At 34.4% G+C, this 23,092-nt stretch overlaps 3 protein-coding genes across 5 annotated transcripts; 2 read left to right on the forward strand and 1 right to left on the reverse strand.

Moving 5' to 3' along the window:
* The first annotated feature begins 822 nt into the window (after window positions 1-822).
* On the forward strand, window positions 823-4,648 carry LOC141684719 (uncharacterized). 3 transcript variants are annotated; one of them, XM_074489814.1, is made up of 8 exons: window positions 823-1,139; window positions 1,218-1,943; window positions 2,019-2,075; window positions 2,218-2,342; window positions 2,476-2,542; window positions 3,685-4,094; window positions 4,187-4,292; window positions 4,389-4,648. In XM_074489814.1, the coding sequence occupies exons 2-6, from the start codon at window positions 1,894-1,896 to the stop codon at window positions 3,731-3,733; spliced, it is 348 nt and encodes a 115-aa protein (XP_074345915.1). In that variant the 5' UTR covers window positions 823-1,139; window positions 1,218-1,893; the 3' UTR covers window positions 3,734-4,094; window positions 4,187-4,292; window positions 4,389-4,648. The 3 variants fall into 3 exon arrangements, with proteins under 3 accessions (XP_074345915.1, XP_074345917.1, XP_074345914.1); XM_074489816.1 differs by having other exon boundaries at window positions 3,685-3,774; XM_074489813.1 differs by having other exon boundaries at window positions 3,685-4,292.
* A 1,805-nt stretch (window positions 4,649-6,453) lies between these two features.
* LOC141684537 (uncharacterized) lies at window positions 6,454-9,997 on the forward strand. Its single transcript, XM_074489559.1, has 4 exons — window positions 6,454-6,634; window positions 6,770-6,996; window positions 7,628-7,675; window positions 7,964-9,997. The coding sequence occupies exons 1-4, from the start codon at window positions 6,628-6,630 to the stop codon at window positions 8,129-8,131; spliced, it is 450 nt and encodes a 149-aa protein (XP_074345660.1). The 5' UTR covers window positions 6,454-6,627; the 3' UTR covers window positions 8,132-9,997.
* LOC141684536 (high affinity nitrate transporter 2.7) lies at window positions 9,575-11,680 on the reverse strand. The gene is made up of 2 exons (XM_074489558.1): window positions 10,483-11,680; window positions 9,575-9,950 (listed from the first exon to the last, which is right to left on the reverse strand). Exons 1-2 carry the CDS (start codon window positions 11,622-11,624, stop codon window positions 9,713-9,715), a joined length of 1,380 nt encoding a protein of 459 aa, XP_074345659.1. The 5' UTR covers window positions 11,625-11,680; the 3' UTR covers window positions 9,575-9,712.
* Between the last annotated feature and the right edge of the window lie 11,412 nt (window positions 11,681-23,092).

The following is a 23,092-nucleotide window of genomic DNA, read 5'->3' on the forward strand; positions in this document are numbered from 1 at the left end:
CGTCTACCTATGGACTATGGTGTATTGGTACGGTGTAATAAGAAAAAAAAATATTATGAACTAAAAATGATTACTTAAATTTGGATTTTTCTTTCATTGGGTTATAAATTAGGTCGATTAAATCAATTTTAGATGATGAATTATTATATTGACAATGATATGACATCCATCTCGACACAAATATCTTAAAAATTAACATTATGTTGCTACAAGTTAACTTAAAATTTGGGTTAAATATTAATAAGGTGACTTATTGCGTTCATTTGACTCAAGTAGGTGATTGACTACAAAACGGACTCGTTGCAGTCATTGATTACGTTAATTAATCAATCTGCCAGCGTTAACTAGGCATTTCTTGAAGAGAACCCTCTTCTTATATAGAGAACCATAGAGAACCCTTAATTTTATTATAGAATTTCATCAAATTCGTTGCTAATGTAGAATAATAATTATATTTAAATATAATAAAACGTTTAACAATTAAATTTGAAAAAAATAAATGATTTTAAATTTAATTATATTGTGGAATAATTTTGGATAAGTGTGATTAGACAGTGATTCTACTACAGAACCACTTTAAACTATTTTACTCAAATTTTAATAATATCTTAAATAAAAAAATTGTGCAACTTCATTTTTTATTTGGTAATTAAAATTTGTAACTGTATATGATGAAAAATGAAATAAATTATGTATTTTATATTTTTTAAATAATGATTCTCTACGAACCTCTATCTAAGGGAGCCCTCCATGGATCGCCACCCGCGTTAACTATTTTAACGGGCAAATTTGTGACCTGACCGTAGAACGACTGATTGGGTGAGGTGGAGCTGATGTTGGTGGCAACGGATATATTACAACATGTGGGTTATATAGAAGCTCAAACATATAATGAAATTTTAGGGTTCTTGAGAGAAAAGAGGCATAACTATACAATCTCATATTATTCCTCTAATTTCTTATAGACGTAGCTTTATTACATATTGAAGATCAAAAGGCCCATGGCAACAGGCTCTAGAAGATCATCACAAGTATCGACGAGTGAGTATCTTTGTTATTGTGGGAGAAGGGCCAAAATGTATACTTCTTAGTCATTGAATAATCCTGGGAGAATATTTTACACTTGTTTCCAACCACGGGTAAGAAATATGTACAAGTTAAATCTGTGGAAATTATATTCGAATTTTCAGATTATTATCAAATGTTTAAAAGTGCAGGAGATAAGATGTAACTATTTTCAACGGTATGATGCTGAAACTGAAGGAAGGTATGGTGGTGTTATCACCCACTGGAATAATAAGATAATTTTTCAAGATGAAAAGATTTCACTCCTTGAAGAAAGAATTGCAATGCTAGAAGAGAAACTAGCCTCAAGTGAAGAGAAGAGAAGTTTGGAGCAAAACCAGGATTTGGCATAAAGAGCTTCCCATATCCCAAACCAATAAGCTTTTCCTTGAAGTTAGGATTGATTTCTACATCCATCCAGTGTGGCCTGTATTCTGCCTCGTCTTCACTCTGACTTTCCTCCTCAGTGGCTTTTTCCTTTGTTTTTGTGGCTTTCTGCTTCCCTTTGACATTGGAGAGTTGAGTGCCTTGAGCAACTGCACAATGGTTGATTTTGCTCCGTCCTGGGAAGATGATTCTCTAATAACAATGTCAGGCATTACCCTCCTTCTCACTGCAATTTTCTTGTCCTATTAAGTGGCCTGAAAGTAGGGACCTCTCTACTGACAGAGATTTGCTCTTTAAATGGCTCTGCACTCTTTTTTGGTCCCTCATTTTCATTTTCAGCAACCGTTTTATTTTCAGCAACAATTGGCATTTGTAGATCTAGAAATCTAGGTTTTTTATGGCCAACCTTCCTACAGTTACTGCAGTGCATCTTCTTACCAGATGTCATCTTCTGCAACCCTTGTGCAGTCACAGTCACTCCCTCGCTTCTGGTGCCACTTCCTCCCTCCTAGTCTTCCATCCTTATGAGCTTTTTTGGCTCCCCCTTAACTTGTTTGGCATGTCAGGTGGCAACATAGGTGCCTAATCAGTCATCTCCCAGAAGCCCTCACCCCTCAGTGCAGGTAATGAAAATGAGTAGGCCTGTATGATTCTCATTCTTTCTTTCTTTGCCTTCACCTACTTGTTAGCAGAGATGCAACCTTACTCTATGTTTGTTTTCTCTATCAAGTGGTTGATGCTATCTTTCATTTGTACAACTTCCAGATATTGGGAATCATTGACCAGCCAATTCTACGCAAAAGATGGGTTGGGGTGCAAGGAAGACCAACTACCATCAATGGTCTACCCATACACACCCGTCCCTGTGAGTGGCTTGCGCAAGCAACTCTGTGAGTATTCATCTGCCCAATCACAATTCCATTGATTATCCTCTCCTTGTTTTTATAATTCCTTTGCTTTGTCTTTTTCCTTTTAAGTTTTTTTTAGTTCTGACTTCAACCTTTCGAAATCGTTACTCGTCAGATATGCATCCAACCCATTGCATTTTGGAGACAATGAGCGAGAGGCCTTTAACCGTGTCACCCAAAAGGTATGCTTTTAACGTTTCATCTAATCACTACTTATTACCACTGCTGCTGTTTTCTGCTGTTCCTTTCCTTTATGATATCATGACTTCTGCAACGACAAATTGGGTTCCATACTTCAAGTAGGTGTACAAATTTGTACTTGATAGCCTGATTGTACTTCTTGAGGACCTCTCCCTGCATTCTTCGTGGTATATCTCACAAGTTCTTTGGTGCCCTAGTTAAGAGTCCTTTATTATGTTTCTCATGATATAGATAATATTTTACTCATTTTTTTGTGAAAGATCAGTATGAGGAACATGAACCAAGTTTCACCACTCCGACCCTTTCCCTTTAACCTGCCAGACCAAAACTATTCCAGTCTCTAGCAGCACTTCAGTAATTAGAGTACCACCATACCCCCCCCCCCAAAAAAAAACAATATGGCGGGGAAATCCTTCTTTGACCCCCTTGGAAATCAGAACCTAATGTTATGAGTTAATGACTTGTAGATGAGAAATATAAAGTGGAAGACTTTTTATTTATCGAGTACGGCTAATTGCAAGTATTTAAACAAAATTCTGTTTTATATATTGGGATTCCAGTATCCACACTTTCAAAGGTTTTTATAAAATAACATACCAACATTTATAGTTTTTGTAACACTGAAAAATATTGATCTTTGAGCAAGTGAATACAGCCCTGTTTGGCAATTAGTTGTTGCCCTGTTTGGCAATTAGCTGTTAGCTGTAGCGGTTTGAAATAACTGTTTTGACTAGTTGATTGCGTGAGCCGTTTTCACTAGTTGATTGAAATTAGTTGGTTCGAATAAAATTGTTTGCTAAATAGTTGTTTCAATTAGCTTTTTATATTATATACTTGAAAAAGCTCCTAGGAGGAGTTTTTTAAAATTAGTTTTTTGGAACAAAAAACTATTTCAAAAAGTTAACTACCAAACACTAATATTAGAGGTTTTATTTTGGTCAAACCTCTAACTTGACTCAAAAAGTCAATTTTATGCCAAAAAGCTAACTTCCAAACAGGGCACATGGAACCCAATGTCCGCTATTTTCTTCATGCTGTTTAATGTTCATTTATCTTGGTCTGAGAAAAGATTTCCGTGAAACTGTTAATATTTTCTTATGATGTGGGTGGTTCTCTCCTGCAGGTTGAAGAACCAAATCACGGTGCAGAGTGTTTTACCTATGGACTCTTAGCTTCAGGGTTTGTCGATGTCATTGTCCAGTCTTTCCTGGAGGCAAGTAATATTCTCTATTTATCAATGTTTAAAAAAGTCGAAGGCTTGCCAAGACAATATGAATCCTGGTGTGTGCCTTGTGGCGCCTCAGGAAGTTGGTGTGCCTTACTGAAGTGAGGCTCAACCATGAAAACTAAAGAAGAATTAAAAAAAGAAAAGGTTGCTATAGATATTTTGCATTATGGGAGCCTTTTGTTGTGACTTGTGAGGCTAGGTGCTACCACTTTTTTGCACCTTAAGTTGGCTTCAGGGGGCAGCACTTCTTTCAGGGGGCAGCACTTGGGCCCCTAAAACTTTCTGTTTGGTGCACTGCTCATTATGTATTCCTCTCTCCCTATCTCTTAGTATATATTTGTGTGTTGGTGAGTTGGTGTATGTAATACTTATCATGTTAACATTTTACTTTCTGCAGCCATATGATTTTCTTGCTTTCATACCAATCATAGAAGGAGCTGGAGGCGTTATAACAGACTGGGCTGGTCAGAAACTTCAGTGGGAAGCTTCTCCAATGTCCATTGGTATTTTTAGATTTTGTGTTCTTTCTTGCCTTTAAAAAGCTCTTGTTTTTCTTTTGTTGAAATTGAAATGGCTCTGCTAATCTGATGGTTTTGCAGGTCCAACTTATTATCGTATAATTGCGGCTGGAGATGACCAGGATGCACTGGAATACCTGAAGGATGTCCCGAGTATAACTGAGTTGTGTTTAAATAGTATAAATATTAATGCCTTTGTCAAATAGGCGTGTCGTCATAGAGTTTGGTTGTGTATATACTAAATTTTTTTAGCTTAAAGGTACATTTAGTTCAAAAATTTAAAGCATCGTTGAGGTATTTCTTTTTTTTTTCCTTGTGAATCATAAACCCTTTTTTCAACATTTTTTTTTCTCACTTCAAACTTTATATATTTAAATTATTTTCAAACTCAAATTTATTCTTTGTAGGTATCATATGAAAAAACAAGTCATTTTTTTAATAGTTCATTAATTCATTATTAAAAAAATCATATATAGATCAAATTAAAGGCTACTTCACTAAATTCTATATTTCGTATTTCATACGATAGAGCATCGATTTTCATATATTTAAAAATTAATATTTACATTTGAAATAGTAGGATATGTAAATCTTAAATTTTAATTGTGGTACGAAGTGAAACTAACATTTTATGTAGTTAAATCGTAAGGTCTGTAATTTAAATAAAATCTGGTTTTTGGTACCTCGCCACACTTTCGAAGTGCCTTTCCGTTGGCATTTTGCCCCAGGCCCATGCTGAAATTTCCCCAGTAAGATTAGTTGAATTATGGTACGTGCGGCCTAAGTAACATTCGACATAGTTTTGAAATTTAAATATTTTTCAGTCCTAAATTATACTATTAATTTGTTGTGCCCCTCTTTTTTTTGCTGATTAATTATCTGCATGTCTTTGTTTTACAAATCTTAATTTATGCTATATATATTTTTTTTAAATAAAAGGATTTAATGCTGAAGCCGCCTAAATCGGTAAAATAGTAAAAAAGGGTTTTAGAGAAAGGGTTTTAGAAGAAAAGGATTTAACAAGCAATAATCATAAACCTAAGTTTCCAGTTAATTCATCGTTTCATAAATAATCTATACAAATTACTTAGAAATGGCACAAATCAGCGCATATCTTCAGCGCATGAGGTTCAGGGTTTTGTTCATTTCTAAACTCTCCTGCCCTGCATTTCCACGTATGTCATCTTTCTTGTTTGTGCATGGTTTGTTGGTTCTTTGTTATGTGTTTCTTATTAAACGAGATTGGATATTACAGACTTATTTATTTACTTGCTGTATGGCGCAGTGTTTCGAAATTTCGGTCACGTTAAGGTTTGGATGAACAGAATCCATTCTCCTGCAATTCAGATTGCAGCTCCTTCAACCTCCAGTTTTAGACTCTATTTTCGAACAATTCTTCAAATACCCAATTCTATCCACATTTCAGGTTTGGTTTCTCTCGAAATATCGTTGCCTGTATATTGTGAAACATGTAATTGCTCCATATTACAATGCTACGACTAATTGTTTTATTTGAAATGATTGGGAGTACAAATTATATTGAAACGATTATTTTTCATGTACCACTGTCATTTCCATAACAGTGAATTATCTATATTAACCAGGCCTGTGCTCAAATCTAAATCTATGTATAGCGTGTCTTTGCATCTTTGCACAATTTGTAGTTTAAGACGGTTTAGAATAGGTATTATGTATTCTACATCGACTGATAAAACGCACTTTTAATTATAATTACCTGATTTATTTGTAGTGAGAAATGCATTAGTTTATATTGATGGAGTACAAAAAGGCAAACGGAACTGGAGAACCAAGCAAATTTTTTACTGAGCTTGTATTGAATAGTTTTATATAAATATTTCATCCAAATAGGCTAAAGAGCTTGTATGTTTTCAAAATATCTCATATAAACAGAATGAGGTGCCTTTTCTATCTTTTAGAGTAAAGAGCATCTTGTCTTTCAGGATTAAGATGCTAAGGGTGCGTGTATATATAAGTTAGTATCTTATACTCATTCTGTGTTTGTATTTATTTCATCATTTTGACATATTGTTGCATCAAGTAATAATTCAGACTTGTTCTTTTGGGTTTTTTTTGCCCCTATATCATCCTATGATTTAAACTAGTTTGAAACACTGTTTATCTTTGTGTTTTACCTAATTCCAGTCTAATTTCAATCCATAATCCAGAATATTTTTCTTCCCTTCTTTCAACCACATTGTTTCATGGTTGCATTCTCTTAGGTAAAATTAGTAAGTGGAGCATCGTTGGTGGTTCAGTTGTAGTTGGACTGATCAGCATTTTTCCACGCATTTCATATTCTATGGAAGGTAGGCCTAAAGATTTATTTGTTCGGTTTGCATTCACATTACGTATATATACTAACAATTTGCCTAATTGTATTCCTTGTACTACGTATAATGTGAACAAGAAATGCCTAGTTACTCTAAAATTTTATAGTGCAGGGTTTCAGTTTTTGCTGGATAATCATACTAGCTTTTCTGGTAATTTCAAGTTCAAGGAAGATAAACTCTCTTTCCTGGCATTTGCAAAAAAGTTTATGCTGGCCCTCTTTGCTATTGCAACTGTGTTGACAAATATGGAGCACCCTGTCAAGCTTGCCGCTAAACTCATTGTTGCTCTTCTTAGCTCAAAACCTAGCCCTTCTTCAGTATACTTTGTCATTGAACAGGTGAGGAAGCAACACTACACTTGTTTCCAACGTTTGACAGTTGCACTTTCCATATTAAACAACTTAAAATTTATTAGTATTGCCGCATGCACTTGCATATGAAAGTTTGAAACTAACTGACATCATTATCATCAGTCTTACGTGTACTCTTTTAATCATAGGTTTAGACTAATAGCATCACAAGAAATAATATAATACTCATAACATATCAAATCAGTGCAGACTCAGGGAAATGAAAAACGATAGAAATACAATTAAAATTTTTAATGTTGCAACTCTGCAACCCCAGTTGTACTACTTAACATTGTCAATTCTGTTCCTTTTCAAAATTTAGCAGCTTTAAAAGATTCGGAATTTTTTGACATAAATTTCTCAATTCCCTATAGAAGTAGACTCAGTATTAATGTCTGATTAGTAACCCTTAGTATTGGGTGAAGATGCCTATTAAGAACATCTGCATGTAAATTTTGGGAACTGGAATGTTGAACGGATGTTTCATCTGGAGATAATGGGGGTAAGTATATATGTACATCAGTATCCGGGGTACTTAAACACTCTTGGGGCTTATCTCTCAATCTGTGGTACAAATTTTAGTTTTATCGTTTAACCAATTATTATCTACATGTTTCAGTGTCGACATCAATATATGCGGGAAAATCCCCTTTGGTACAAGATCAAGGTTAGTGTTTATGAACGTGCTAATACTTATATACATTCTTCCTAATTGTTGATCCAAAATTAAATGTTTCAAATTATTAATGTTTAAGCTACCCTAAACGTTGGTATGTTTGATATCACATAATCACATGTTGAACAGTTGCTTGTTGAGCTAACTCCCCCCCCCCCCAACAAACACACAAATTTTGTTGATCCATCTTTAAAGAGAACTAAACTATTTAATTCTTTACAAATGTACTTGCTTATATAATGCTTGCTAATGCAATTTACGTTATATTTTAATCTGCAGCCATTATATGCGAAGCAAGTTAAAGTTCAAGACTATAAGTTACTGTTTGTGGCTAGAGTTGAACTGCATGACCAGAAATTCACTTTAATTGGAATTCTGGGTAATTGGTGGGTTATTCAAATGGCGCCATGTTTGGAGACATTATCTGTACCCAGGAACAAAGATTAAAACAATCTACAAAAATTGAGTTTACCTGTACATATATACATGCTAATTGATAGTCAAGATATTACTGCAGTGAACTTGTTCATATTGGAATTTATATGTGATATAGCTTCAATAGTTTGATGAATGAGCCACTATCTTTTCTAGTATGGTTCTGCTGCATCGAATCTGACTGTCAGGATATATTACTGGTGTTAATTAGCCGTTTGCTGGACTACGGAAACAATCTCTGCTTTCTTTAGCCCATATGTCAGTTCCGCATAAGCTTCCTTGTAAATCATCAAGGCAAGTTTCGTTGTAAGGTATGTACCATTACTTGAAAGTTTCAGATAGTCATTTAACATTGATCCTCATTATCTTGCACTTAATTTCTGATGGATAAATAGCATTAAAAAACACACATTTCTAAAATCCTTTAAAGAGATATATATAGATGATCTAAGCTAGGCTTGTAACAAACTAAAAACCAACATATATATTATTATGAATCTTGATCATCCTGTCAAATTGTTTCCTCTAGTCCAACTGATCTCATGCTAGGTAAACATTGAAGACAAATGAGTAGTACAGTTCAAAAACCAAGTTCAACTTTAAAAATTATATCGACTTCCATCATTCTTATGTTTCTTTTGTATTAGGATCTTAGACAAGCAGGTGGGTAATATTTAGTCGTGAAAACTTGCAGTCGGTTTGCTTTAAGAATTTGTTTGAGCCTGAAAACAGTAATAGTTGAGTCACTAGTTCCCCAACTTCCATCCATCCCTTGTTTCCCCTGATGATTCCTAGTAACCTGCATTTTACAAACTCATATTAGCTTCACAGCTTGCAAAAATGTAGGCAACTAGAGGCTGCAGGTGTCAGTTGAGCTGCAAGATACACCAGCGTGGCCTGAACGCGCGCAAGGCCAGACTGGAAGCATCTAATATATTGAAAAGTATGTAATATGACCAAAAAAATACTAGTACTAATTTATTCATATCCAAATTTAAATTATGTGTAAATCCCAGTTACTTGGGGATGAGAATAGTCATGCGCATGTCGGTCACAAAACACATCATACACTCTACATTATAACTATTTGAACGTGTTATTAGATACAATTCCAACAACAAATTATGTGGTTGTAGTTCGTATGTATATATGTGTCAAGAGCTCCTCTTTTTATTTGTAGTTTAAAATGTCTTGTTTTGTGCATCAAAGTTTGTGGCTATGTTACAGCAGAGACCCGCTTTCTCTTTTGGCTTGTTGCAATCAACAGGAGATTTTAAGAGCTTGGTCAAATTTCGAAACGTGGAATTTTAAAACATACCAGAAATGCTCGAATTTGTCCATACATCAATGACAAAGATTGAATTATAGATTTATAATCAGATGTTCAGTCTTTTTCTTTTAAATCAACTGTTAAGTAGAGGTCAAAACAATTCTAATATCATGTTAAGTTATCGGTAATAATAACACTTTAATGGATTAAGAAAAGTGCTTACTGTGTATATTACACTTATGTGCTAATGATAGAATTGCTGGCAATTCTAAGAATGTACAAACTCTATCATTTTTTACGTTTATTGTGCAGTAGGAGGATCTTTAGGCAATTAGCTGATAGCAGTCATCCGGAGGGATTGACGGGCCACAGAACATCCCGCCCCATTGAGGAAAGTAGATCAATGTAATTGGTAGCGTAGAAAAGATCATTAGGAGCCCCATTAGGGAGATGCCTGTTTGTGTTGGAAATTTGTTTGAGCCTGAAAACAGTAATAGTTGAGTAACCACGGCTCCTACTGTTCCACCGCTCCCTGTCATCCCTGATATAACTCCCAGTGACCTGCATTTCACAATCTCGGGTTAGCATCAAAAGTTCCATGTTTTAGATCAAGGATAAGCTACTATAATTTGCCACTTACTTTTTTTAATTGATACTTAGACTGTGAATTCCTTTCCATATTCTTTTAGTAAAGCCTTGCAGCCATATAGAACTAATCACCATAGAAACACGTCTTAAAACCTCTTTTCTATACGTTCGGCTGCTACAGAAGTGGGAACTAAACCTCGCGATGCAGTAAAAATTGGATATGCTAGCTGTTCTACTTTACAGAAATCGGAAAAAATGACTCCAACCCCAACCATAATTCTGGTCAGAAAAAAAAAATGGTTGAGTGACTCGTGTGCTTGTGTGATATATGTGTATCCTAAAATCAGGGACATAGGGCCGAAGGCGAAAATGGAGTAATGGGTGAGATCATCTAGATAATGCATATCAAGTTGTCTACGTAACACCTCATATAATATACTCTATGTCCAATGTTTACCAAAATAAAAAAGAAAAAAGAAAAAAGGAAAGCATCTTAACAACAAACCTGTTGGAAACAAAAGGGACCACTCCAAACGTAAGACCAGAAGCAGCTTGCACAAACAAAGAGAACCCAAACATAGTGAGTATAGAACCCCAGAGTGAGCCAACTCTTCCAAGCGCAACACATAACAGACCAGCCACCAATTGTACTAACCACAAACTCCACAGCCTCCCTCTCATCCCAAACAGCCTCCCCATTAAATCCGAAAGCACCCCTCCAGCTGGTCTCGACACAATATTGGCCAATCCAAAGCTAGCTGCTACAGCCCCTGCGGTTTCAAGATCTAAGTTAAATCTGTCATAAAAGTATTGTGCAATGATATTATCTGTAGTCATCTCCACACCGAAACAGAAGGCATATACTAAGGCTAGAATCCATCCTCGATAATTCAACAGACCGTGAAGGAGTCCTTTGAACACGCTCTCTTTTTCATCGTTTGTTTTACGGGAACTAAATTGTTTATAGTTCCCCTCTGGTAGGTCCTGGCCCAACGTCAGGACCATAATTGCAGTTCCAGCTTGGAGTGTTGCGGGCACAATAAACGCAACACGCCACGCTAGAAAAGATGAAATGTTTAAGGACGTGATTATTGCGACAATTAGAGGCATAATAAGTTGTGCTAAGCCAGAACCGACATTAGCCCATCCTGCAACAAGTCCATTGGCAACTCCTACAGTACATCCAGAGAACATAGAGCTCATCCAAAACTGGCTAGAAACAAAATTGGCTAACGAGAACCCGATAAGAAAACGAAGCAAAATAAATGATAGAGGTGAGGATACAAGGCACATGGACAACACAACCGGTGCAGTGACAAGAGACACCGTGGCAGACGCGACACGAGGTCCGAAAATGTCACAGGCAGGGCCCATGGCAAGGCGCGAGAAGATGGAGCCAGTGAAAGAAGCGATGCCAGCATGGCCAATATGAGCTTGTGTAAGATTGAGTTCATCACGTATTATAGGGAGGAGAGGTGGAATAGAGAAAGTTGAGAAGAAACATGCGAAGAGCGAGAGCCATGCAAGATGAAAAGCTCTCATGTGAGGCGTTGAAAATGATAGTAATTTCAGTTCAGTGGCTTTGTTATCGGAGTCTACTGGTACTGAGAACACGAGTTCTGGCTCTGTTTTGTTTGGAGTTTCCATGGTCAGAAATTGTGATAAATATTTGTTTTACAGAACTTTATTTTTTGTACATATAGAGAAAAATGCAGGGAATAATAATTTACGTATATACTTACAAATGACAGGACCTTTAACTAGAAACGGTCCCACTTCTTGAATCTACCGGTCCCACTAAATTTTGGGGCGTTTTGAGGCAGGTGATTTGTTAATTTTGATTTGAGGTCGGCGATTTGTTCACGGAAGAATACTTTAAAACAAGAAGGGAAAAATGGGGGTAAGATACAAATATTTTGTAATTTATAGTGTCCAACGTAATTCAATTTATAATATTTTAATCGAATATTGGAGTTTTTTTTAATAATTAAGCTGATATGTTTTACAAATAAATATCTATTCTTAGAAATATTGGGATGATCAAAAATTGAATTTGGAATTTGAGATAACAAAAAATAGGCTCTTACCATCTCATCGGATCAAATATTTGAATATTTTTTTTAGAATAGTTAATCTTATTTATCTTATAAATGAATATGTGAAAATTGAATTCAAAACTCAAAAAAGAAGAAGAAGATAAACTCTCCACTTCACCTATTTAATTATGCTCGGATGCTTGAGTTTAAAAATGTTAAAAAAATAATATAAATAAATATAAGAGTTGTACATTGGATATAAATGTGTAATTAGAACCAATTTAATGGACCTAAAATGATAATTTAGAAGGAAAATAAGCCAGTTAGCATAGACGTAGCAAGTTTTTCAACGAATACCATCAAAAATAAGAAAACGTACGATTCTAAAATACCTGGGACCAGTTCCAACACTCAACATCCTTTCCGATGTTAAGCAATGTTTGAAACTTGAGAGAAATATCCGGCGATCATTATTTTGTAGGGGTCGAAGATTTTGACATTATTTGCTGGTGTCCCAGCTACAAGGCTTTTATTCGAGAAAAGGCCATCTCATGCCTCTCTGTGCAACCCCCCCCCCCCCCGCCCCCGGTTTAGGTTGATAGTGCTCTTTTGATAAATGTTGAAAATATTTGTTGAATCAATATTGTTTTTAAGTTTTTTTTACTAATGAGATGGGTTGATACAATTATAGCATTGATTTTTTCTCGAGGGCTGTTTAATTCTTGACAGTTTTGTCTTTTTATCGTAATTTTGAATTAAAAAACAGTTCTGGAAATTTCTATCACTATTTTCCATCCGAGAAGTAAATAGATTCGAAACATATAAAATGAGCTTAATAAGTCATCAAATTTGGTGCTTTTTGGATTGCCCTGGATTTTTTTTAAGCTAGCTAAAACCTTGAGAATAGAAGGAACAGTAATTAAGCTACAATTCATATAGATTACAAACCAAACATTTCATCCAATAATTGCCTTTCTTACAACATTGGAGATGGTCAATAATAAGATGGTACTCTATGGAGTATACCGAATGCAAACCAGAACATCATTTAACTCAAGTAACAACAAGATCTCCTCTGCTGTTTCATAGAACTTCTTCACCTAGGAGTCCGCGTGGTGCCCTGAGTTTTTTTCCGTCAACTATTACCTTCCCGGGGTTTCAATCACATCTCTTTGCAAACCTGATCATGCAGCTACTGAAAACGTCATTAGCAGATTGATTGCCTGAGGATTTGGAGAAGATGGGAAGCAGCTAGCGACACTGAGCATGCATGTTCCAAGAGATAAACTACTAAACTTGATTTGGTATCTACTCAAAATATCGCATTTGACCACCATTGGGTAATCAAGATCCTTTCGGTGTCTAGAAATCTTGAATGTGTAGAGATAAACGCAGACATCATCATAGGCAGTAAGGGTGAAGATGCCGCCATGAATATCCTCGAAATAGCCAGACAGGTTTCCCTTTGATTCAAAGGAGCGCTCGAGACATATCGTATTGACGGAGAAAGCTCGTGCTCGGCTCGTGTTCGGCTCGGTTCAACTCGACTCGATTGTGTTCGATAAATGTTCATGTTCGGCTCGTTACTTAACGAGCACAAGCTCGAATTTCTTAAAAACGCTCGGCTCGGCTCGATTTGTCAGAAAAAGATTAAAACTTGGTTCGATTCGCTCATAACTCGACTCAGCTCGGTTCGTGAACAATTCTACTCAAATGCACCTTCGTAATAGCAAGAACTAACATCGAAAACATATAGCCTTTTATCGAGCTCAAACACTAGATACTTAACCTTGCTGCGTTGGATCAAAGCAAACTTTGGATCGACAAAACCCTCAGGTTGTATCATATATACATCATGTTCAAGGCTCCCATATAAGAAAGTAATTTTGACATCCATTTGTCAAATCTCATAGTTAAAGTAAGCAACTATTGCTAACAAAATCCTGATGGACTTGACCATGGTAACTAGTGAAAAAGTCTCATCTTAGTCTATACCATGAATTTGTTTGAAACCTTTTGCCACTAGTCGCACCTTATGGGTCTGTACTTTACCATCCATGTCAGTTTTCTTCTTGAAAACCCACTTGCACCCTATAGGTTTTACCCCTTCGAGTGGATCAACTAAAGTCAGTACTTTATTTTGATACATGGATTCCATCTCGGATTTCATGGCCTCTAGCCATCTCTTGGAGTCTGAACTGTTCATAGCATCTTGGTAGGTGAGAGGCTTATCATTATCCGTAATCATCACATCACCATCTTGAGTCAAAAGATATTCATAATTTCTCTCGGGCTCATAGTGAATCCTACTAGATCTACGAATAACTTGTGTTTCTTAGATAGGATTACTTTCAACATTTTGATGTACATCCTGATCTTATTCCAACTCTGGTTCAATGTTATCATGTGGTTCTCAATCTTCATCGAGATATATTATCCTCCCACTGATTTTCTTAGAAAGTAGTTCTCCCTCAAGAAATACAGCGGCCCGAGCAACAAACACTTTGTTCTCAGAAGGATTATAAAAATATACCCTAGTCTCACTTGGATATCCCACAAAATAGCATCTATCTAATTTTGGTCCAAGCTTGTCAGAGGCTAAACGTTTTAGAAACGCTTCACGTCCCCAAATTTTCATAAATGACATGCTATGACATTCATCAGTCCATATCTCATACGGAGTATTTTGAACCGCTTTAATCGGAACTTGGTTAAGTGTAAATGCAGCCGTTTCTGGAGGATAACCCTAGAAACTGAATGAAAGATCCGCTTGACTCATCATCGATCGCACTATATCCAACAAGGTACGATTTCTCCTCTCAGAATCTCTATTCCATTGAGGTGTTTCAGAAGGAGCAAGTTATGATACAATATCACACTCCTTCAAGAAACTCTTGAATTTGAGGCTTAAGTATTCTCCTTCACGATCGGATCGTAAAACTTTTATACTTTTCCCTTATTTGCTTTTCTACTTCGGCCTTATATTTTTTGAACATTTCAAAATAATCGGATTTGTTCTTCATAAAAACCATATATCCATATCTACTGAAAACATCAATAAATGTTATGAAGTAGTATAAGCCACCCCTTGCCATCATACGTATTCGACCACATACATCATTATGTATAAGTCCTAATCATTCGGTGGCCCTTTCACCTGATCAGGTAAAAGAAGCTTTAGTCATTTTGCCAATGAGACAAAGTTCGCATCTTCCGTATGATTCAAAATCAAACTTATCCTTGTATTCATCTATATGTAACTCATAAATGCGTTTCTCATTAATATGGCTTAACGACAATGGTAGAGGTAATGTTTGATTTGAGTCATCTTAGAACATATAAATTGTTAACTAATTGTGCAACATTATAGGCCTTATCATTAAAATAGAATAAACAACTATTGTTTATTTAATTAAAATCAAAACCTTTCTTGTCCTGACAATAAATTGACTTAATGTATCCGCTAAAGGCAGACACGTAATAACAATTTATCAAGTTCTCAATCTCGCCTTATGGGCAAAATTAAGTATTGAGTTCCTTCAACTAGAGCAACAACTTTTGCTCCAATTCTAACCCTATACCTGAAACTTGACCATTACTAGTCTTCTTCTTTAGATCTTCCAAATAAGCTCGACAATTTAACTTCCAATCATCCAGTTATTTCCACAGAAATGACAATCATCTCCTTTAGCAACACCACTATTAAGATTTAAAAACCCTTTGGGATTGGACTTTGGTTTGGCACCGAATAAGATCAAATCTTCACCATGCTTGTCCACTTTCCTTTCCCATTTGTATTCCATGTGTACATCATCAATATGGACGTAATTCATGCCTTTACCGTGTTATTTTTAGCAGCAGTTCTAAACATGCTTAACAACTCAGTGAGTGTTCTGTCTATCTCATTCCTTTTGTTCTTAACAAACTAAGAATAGAAGTTGTTCAAAGATTGTTTGATCAAATCAAGCCGAGTCTCTAGACTATTCTTGAAACCCAAAATATCAAGGTATATATACCTTTCATCTTTAGAACATGTGGTCCAACCGGATATCATTCTCTCATTAATGCAAAAGTATGGTGCCTTATTATTGTCAAATCTTTCTAACGAGCCTATCCTTCAAACATCCTTTGAAGGTGCTCAATCATATCATAAGCATCACTATGCTTTTGTTGCTTCTAAAGCTCAGCACTCATAATTACAAGCATGAGACATGAAACATCAGTTGCATCATCAATTTGCTTCTGGTAAGCATTTTGTTCAGCACATGTTTCATTCTCAGCTAGAAGAAATAAGGGAGGGGTTTGAGTGACATCCTTGAACCTGAGGACAATCCTCAAGTTCTCGTGTCAATTGTGGAAATTATTTAATGTCAGCTTGTCCTTCTCAAGGACTATTACATAGAGAAGTTATTTGTGTTATTTGTCATTTGATATCTACAATATTAAAGTGCATAAAATGACTTAGTCTACAGATGATCATTAAATTATGTTCAAGTGATTATTCATATATATATACACAATATATATCTCCCACTATTTTTATCAAATCAATAGCCCTAACTATTAATTCAGAAAATATCTTCTATATCCTTTCTAGTGAGCCAAGATCCATATTTCACCATGTGTTTGGTCAGTTTTGACTTTTCTCTTAAAATATGATTATTTAGGTAGACAACATTTGTCAATTATATCAACTATATAACTCTTGGATAGCTGAAGGGTTTTTAGCACATAAATGCAACGAAAACGTAAATTTAAATCTTAAAAAAAAACGAAACCCTCTGCAGGATCCATGCGAAAAATAATATTTAATTCGTAGTTCAGTATGTTTACCTTAAAAAGCTTTACGTTAATGGAAAGTTGGAGGTCTTTAATAGCGATCCAAGAACGATGAACGGAAATCCCTAGCAGCTGCTCCTCAAGTGTGAAGCACTCCACCGGTATCCATCAAGAGTACAATGTGATGGAGGAAGAAGAGGTTGAGAGAATTAGTTGTCTCCCTCTTGTTCTACTTTAGAATTAGGGTTAATTATTTGGGTTTTAGGCAAATAGGGTTTATAATAGTATATTTATAGGCAAAATTTTCAGCTGAAAATTTTCCATAAAATATTATTATTATTAACCCTTTAATTGATTATTTTTATTAACCAATTAACTAATAATTAAAATACCTTTTAATCATTAATCCCTTTTCTAAACACTTTAGAAAAATAGTTCTCTCACTTGATTTAATTTCTAAAATTAAATTCTTAATTAATAATATTAAGAATTAATTAAATCTCATTTAATCAATTATTAAATCTGCTAATTAATTATTTATTTCATAAATAAATAATTACCAGCCATTATTAATTAATTCCTCCACCATTAAATCATTCTCTTTTATGGTGTGACCCTGTAGGTTCAATATTAACCCGGTAGTAGAAATAACTAATAATAAAACTATTTTATCATTATTTATATAAATTCTCTAATTCATTAAATATGATTAATTAATAAATTAATCATATTTATTCTACATCGTGAGGGATACTTCTCAGCATATCGCGACTATCCGGATAATACGAATTCACTGCTTAGAATACCAAGAACCTATTCAGTGAGTAGTTACCGTACAATCAATTCCTTCTACCCTGCAATGTCACGATTAAATATAAGGCATGGAACTTGTGTCAAGCCTATCTTATTTAATCATTTGCTTTCCCATTCACTATGATTAGTTCTATTTAATGTAAATTAGAAACTCCTTTCTAATTTCATTCACTCTGGCCAGAGATTCCTCAACTAGCATAAGTGGATCAGCATTGAACATTCTCTTCCTTCACTGGAAGGGGAAGATCCTTTATTGATCATACACTATCTTCGTGTACAAATTCCTATACCCAGTAGAGCCCTTATAATTGTCCCTGGAGACTAAGAACCAAACCAAAGCATAGTTCAGTGTACACAAGATGACTATCATGACCTCAAGTCTAGGGATACTTGTACAATTATCACTATGTGAACAACTGTTGACACGTGAGTGAACTCCATCAGTTGTTCAGCTGTGTGAGTCATGTTCAGTGAACTTATTCTATAATAAGCACCTACATACTAGCTATAGTGTCACCACACAAATGTCTATGATAACAGACATCCTTCATAATGAAGCAAACATAGTATGTACCGATCTTTGCGGATTAATAATTACCAGTTAGTAATCCTACGACCAGGAAATATTTAAGTTTAGAGTTATCATCTTTTAGGTCTCATTATTATGATCTCATCATAATCCATAAAAAGCTTTACTCTAAACTATGGTATATCTTATTTAAACACTTAAATAGATAAAGCCCGCAATAAAACCAAAACAAGTCTTTTATTAATATCAATGAAATAAAAATAGATTATATAAAAGTTATTCCTAAATTATCATACATGATTGGACTTAGGACACATCTATTTCAATAGCTTGGTGGAACAATATTTGTTCATATTTATCTAATAAATTTTGCCAAACTCTATGCCTCTAAGTTCACAATCCTATTGTGATAACTTAGTTAAGTCAAACTCAATAGTCAAAAAGTATCAGTATACTTCAACACATCTCCCACGATAGATAGGAGTACTTCGCTTTGACGAACCCACTTCTGGTCGATCTAGGGGTTAACGCATTGGACTTATTAGAAGGCATTCGATCAACTTAATATTAACTTTAGGGTTTTGTTAACTTTAAAACGATCATGATCCCATCATAAAGAGATTCCCAATTTTTCCTTGAATAAAATACTTCAAATCAATATTCGTCAATGGTTTGATTTCCAGGTAGTGAGGGAGTCACAATGGACTCGCTTTTGACAAAATCGCCCCATGTCAGAAATAAAGATGAGAATCTCATAATCGTTTGTTCATTTTAAAATCTTGGGTCGTTACAGATTTTATCTTGTTTAGAAAATATGGCATGAGTGTCGTATCTAATACATACATCCTTAATCTAATTAAGCATGCATCTTTATCAACTACTCTACACATACATTCATCATATGCTCATATATATGTAAAGTGCAATAAATAAACGTGGTTGGTTATGGCTTTATCCTATGTGATCTTCATCAAGCTAATGACAAAGATCTAGGTCAATCTAAGGTAAAAAATAAATACAGGCTAACTATTACATGTCCTCTTATGTATTTCTTCCTTGGATGGCCTCCATGTGAGATTACCCTTGATCTTCAAATCTTCATGTCTTCATGTACTAAGAATGAAATATTATAACTAATCTAATTACTTACAATAAGAACTCGAGTTACATTCGAGATTTAATAATTACAAGATCAAACGACATGCAAGCCGTATTTAAAAAAACCAAAACCATTAACCTAAGGTCATAAGCCATAACCATCCACCATACTCAATTAACACATAAGAACATGTTAAAACACATAATCTTAACATATCATACCCATCATGATCTAATCATAAAAACCAAATATAGCAAAAATTAGAAATTTTAAAATTAAATCTAATAACATTAAATTGCAGATTACAGGGTCTAAACGACGTTAAACGCCTTACAGATCAGTCGATGATAGTTTTAGCTATCAGTTTTGTTCAGATGCTCGATTCCATATGAAATAGCATATTCGTTCGCCAAAATTGGACACCAGACCCAGATTTCAGCTAATCCGCTGCATTCGATTCAGAATCGTATCAAATACGATTCATATAATAAGAACAAACACAAAACATGTATATATCAGTATATATACAGATTATATAATCATCATATGATTATACAACTCTCATGAATATCATATATTCAAAACATATACATACATACGCATATATAAAAATAACATGTAAAACATACAAAATCGCATACATAACAGTCATGGAATATTGTATACATGTTATGATCGTAAATCAGTAAACACATAAACGAATTAAACACTTTCCGCAAGTAGCTCTAATGCCATTGATGGGTTTTGAGCACATAAACGCGACGGAAACAGTAATTAAAAACGTAAAAAAAACAGAATTTTCGAAACCCACCGCAGGATCCATGCGAAAAATATATATTTAATTTGTAGATCAAATTGTTTACCTTAAGAAGCTTTACCAATTGGTTGACTAATGGAGATCCAAAGCTTGTTCAATCACCACGCATCCCGCTCTCGCGATCTACGCTCTATCGGTATCCACACGAATGCTTGAACTCAAGGATTGGATGTGTACTAGCACAAACCCGTTTCTTCTTGCTCTCTCCATCTTCTCTCTTATTGGCTAGGGTTTTAGTAAAAGTCTTTTTTCACACAAAAAATCAGCCACACAGGAGATATTATATAGAGAGTAGAAAAACGAATTATAACTCTTAACTAATTCGGAGTTATTATTAATTCGAAAATTCCTATTTGTATTATAATTAAGTCTCACTTAATTATTTAACAAATAAATTTCATAATTAATATTAGTAAATTCGAATATCAATATTTATCTAATTAATTAAGTCATACTTAATTAATATTACAAATAATTCGAATTACTTTAAAAAAATTTAAATCCAATTTAAATTAAATAATCCTTCAAGCATTCTTAGTGTGTGACCCTATAGATTATTATTACGTTGGCAATGAATTTTAAATCTAATTTAAAATCGTAAACAATGGGCGGCATCTAGTAATACATCATTGCTACCCAAATAATAATAATTGAATCGGTGATCGATTAAACCTTTTGTGAGTAATGTACAATGTAATATAATCTCTTTAACCAAATATTATAGATTAAACTAGAGGCATGTAATGTGTCATCATCATCATAGTTTAATCCAAGTTTCCTTGATCAATGAGTAGACTATCATATCAAATCAACATTTGAGTGTGGCCACACATTTCATAGTCTAGCTCACACAAGAGGCCAATAATATCACTCCTAAAATCAGAGGGTTAAATCCCATCTAGATCATTCATATTTCTCATACGATTCATAATATACCCAATGTCCACTTTTATCATTACTCGGTCAAGGATAACTTTTAATGGAATTAATGTATATTAATTCTCGTACAGAAATATAATGACTTCAGGTCTAAGGACCATTACATCATTATCTTTGTGAGAATTACTTATGACACAACAGACATGTAGAATCTCACATTGGGTCTGTCCAACACCATGTACATATACATATGCCTGTGTTTTTTACTTTAGTATCATCATACCTATGATCAATGAGATGTGATTATCAGTCAACAAACACACCAGTCTTAATACATTATTATTGTCCTTAATAATAATACTCGACTAGGGACCTTTAGGAATATCGATACTATTATCAAAATCTCATTTCTACGTCACGTACTTAGAGATATAGAATTGCATATCATATTCCAAGGATATTTATTAATCTAACATTTATATCGCAGTAAATTAAGAATTAATAAATTATAAAGGGAATAATCGATAGAACATAAACATTAATAATCTTAATGTCTTAAACTAAAATATCATAGTGTTGTCTCTAGGGCACAAACACTAACACTCAAGGCCCTCTATGAACTAAAGCAAGCACCTAGAGCTTGGTATGAAACACTATCATAATTTTTGCTTAAATATGGATTCACTAGAGGTACAATTGACAAGACTCTCTTCTACATGCAGCATGGTGATGATATGATCCTAGTTCAAATCTATGTGGATGATATCATTTATGGTTCTACTAATGAAAAGTTATATCAAAGATTCTCAAAGCTCATGCAGAGTGAATATGAAATGAGTATGATGGGAGAATTAAGTTATTTTCTTGGACTCCAAATCAGCCAAAGGAGTGATGGGATCTTCATCATCCAAACTAAGTATGTCAATGATTTATTGAAGAAGTTTAGTAAGGTTGATTGTTCACCTACATCTACACCTATGTCTATAGCTACTAAGTTGGATGAAGATAAGAAAGGAAAAAGTGTAGACATTTCAGGTTATAGGGGAATGTTTGGATATTTGTTGTATTTAACTGCTAGTAGACCTGACATTATGTTTGCAACATGTCTGTGTGCAAGATTTCAAGTCAATCCAAAGGAATCACATTTGATGGCTGTGAAGAGAATCTTCAGATACCTCAAAGGGACTCCAATTATGATATCCTAAGGGAACAAGATTTGAAGTTGTTGGATACAAAGATGCAGATTTTGATGGATGCAGGGTTGACAGAAAGAGCACTAGTGGAAGTTGTCAGTTTCTTGGACAAAGACTTGTATCATGGTATAGTAAGAAACAACAATTTGTATCAACTTTCACAACTGAGGTTGAATACATAGCTACTGGAAGTTTGTGTGCTCAAGTGCTTTGGATTAGAAATCAGCTAATGGATTATGGCCTAGTGTTACAAAAAATTCCAATTATGTGTGACAATACTAGTGCTATATCTATTGTGGCTAATCCGGTTAATCATTCTAGAACAAAGCACATTGATGTAAGGTACCATTTTATTAGAGAACATGTTGCAAATGGTACCATTGAGCTTATTTTTGTTCCAACTGAAAAACAATTAGCTGACATTTTTACTAAACCTTTGGATGAACCAACTTTCACTAGACTTGTAGGTGAAATTGGAATGCTAATTTCTTCATCTTAAAGGCAAGAACTCAGTTAATGTTTAGCAGGAGATTAATTTCTAGTAAATCAAAATTAATTTGATTTAATTAGAAATTAACTGAATATGAGTTATAAATATTTCAGAAATCTATGTATATTTATTTTTCAAAATTCAAAATATATCTTGGAATTTTTCAATTCTAAGAAAACTGTCTAAATGTTGATTTGCATTTTCAATGTGCAAAATTAGTACAAGGCAGAATTAAAAAGATCAAAAGTATATAGAGAATTGAGTTCTCGATGAGTCTAATTGACTTCTCGACAAGCCATTTTAAGACTTTTCTGGTGAGTTCTTGATAAGTCATTTTTCTGACTTCTCGAAGGACTTCTCGACAAGCTTTATTATGACTTATCGATAAGTCATTATAGAGATCTCTATAAGTGTTAACTCACAGAGTTCTCTACAAGTATAAATTTTAGACTTATCAATAACTCAGAACTGAGATAATTT

The sequence above is a fragment of the Apium graveolens genome, chromosome 9 (genome assembly GCF_009905375.1).
Source record: "Apium graveolens cultivar Ventura chromosome 9, ASM990537v1, whole genome shotgun sequence".
In the NCBI taxonomy this organism is placed as follows: Eukaryota; Viridiplantae; Streptophyta; class Magnoliopsida; order Apiales; family Apiaceae; genus Apium; species Apium graveolens.

Coding starts and splice junctions, on each gene's coding strand:
- LOC141684719 (XM_074489813.1), top strand. CDS start 1,894: ATGTCATCTTCTGCAACCCTTGTGCAGTCACAGTCACTCCCTCGCTTC. Junction 2,076..2,217: donor GCCCTCACCCCTCAGTGCAG/GTAATGAAAATG, acceptor TACAACTTCCAG/ATATTGGGAATCATTGACCA. Junction 2,543..3,684: donor TTAACCGTGTCACCCAAAAG/GTATGCTTTTAA, acceptor TCTCTCCTGCAG/GTTGAAGAACCAAATCACGG.
- LOC141684537 (XM_074489559.1), top strand. Junction 6,997..7,627: donor TATACTTTGTCATTGAACAG/GTGAGGAAGCAA, acceptor TACATGTTTCAG/TGTCGACATCAATATATGCG. Junction 7,676..7,963: donor CCCTTTGGTACAAGATCAAG/GTTAGTGTTTAT, acceptor TTTAATCTGCAG/CCATTATATGCGAAGCAAGT.
- LOC141684536 (XM_074489558.1), bottom strand. CDS start 11,624: ATGGAAACTCCAAACAAAACAGAGCCAGAACTCGTGTTCTCAGTACCA. Junction 9,951..10,482: donor GTCCCTTTTGTTTCCAACAG/GTTTGTTGTTAA, acceptor TGTGAAATGCAG/GTCACTGGGAGTTATATCAG.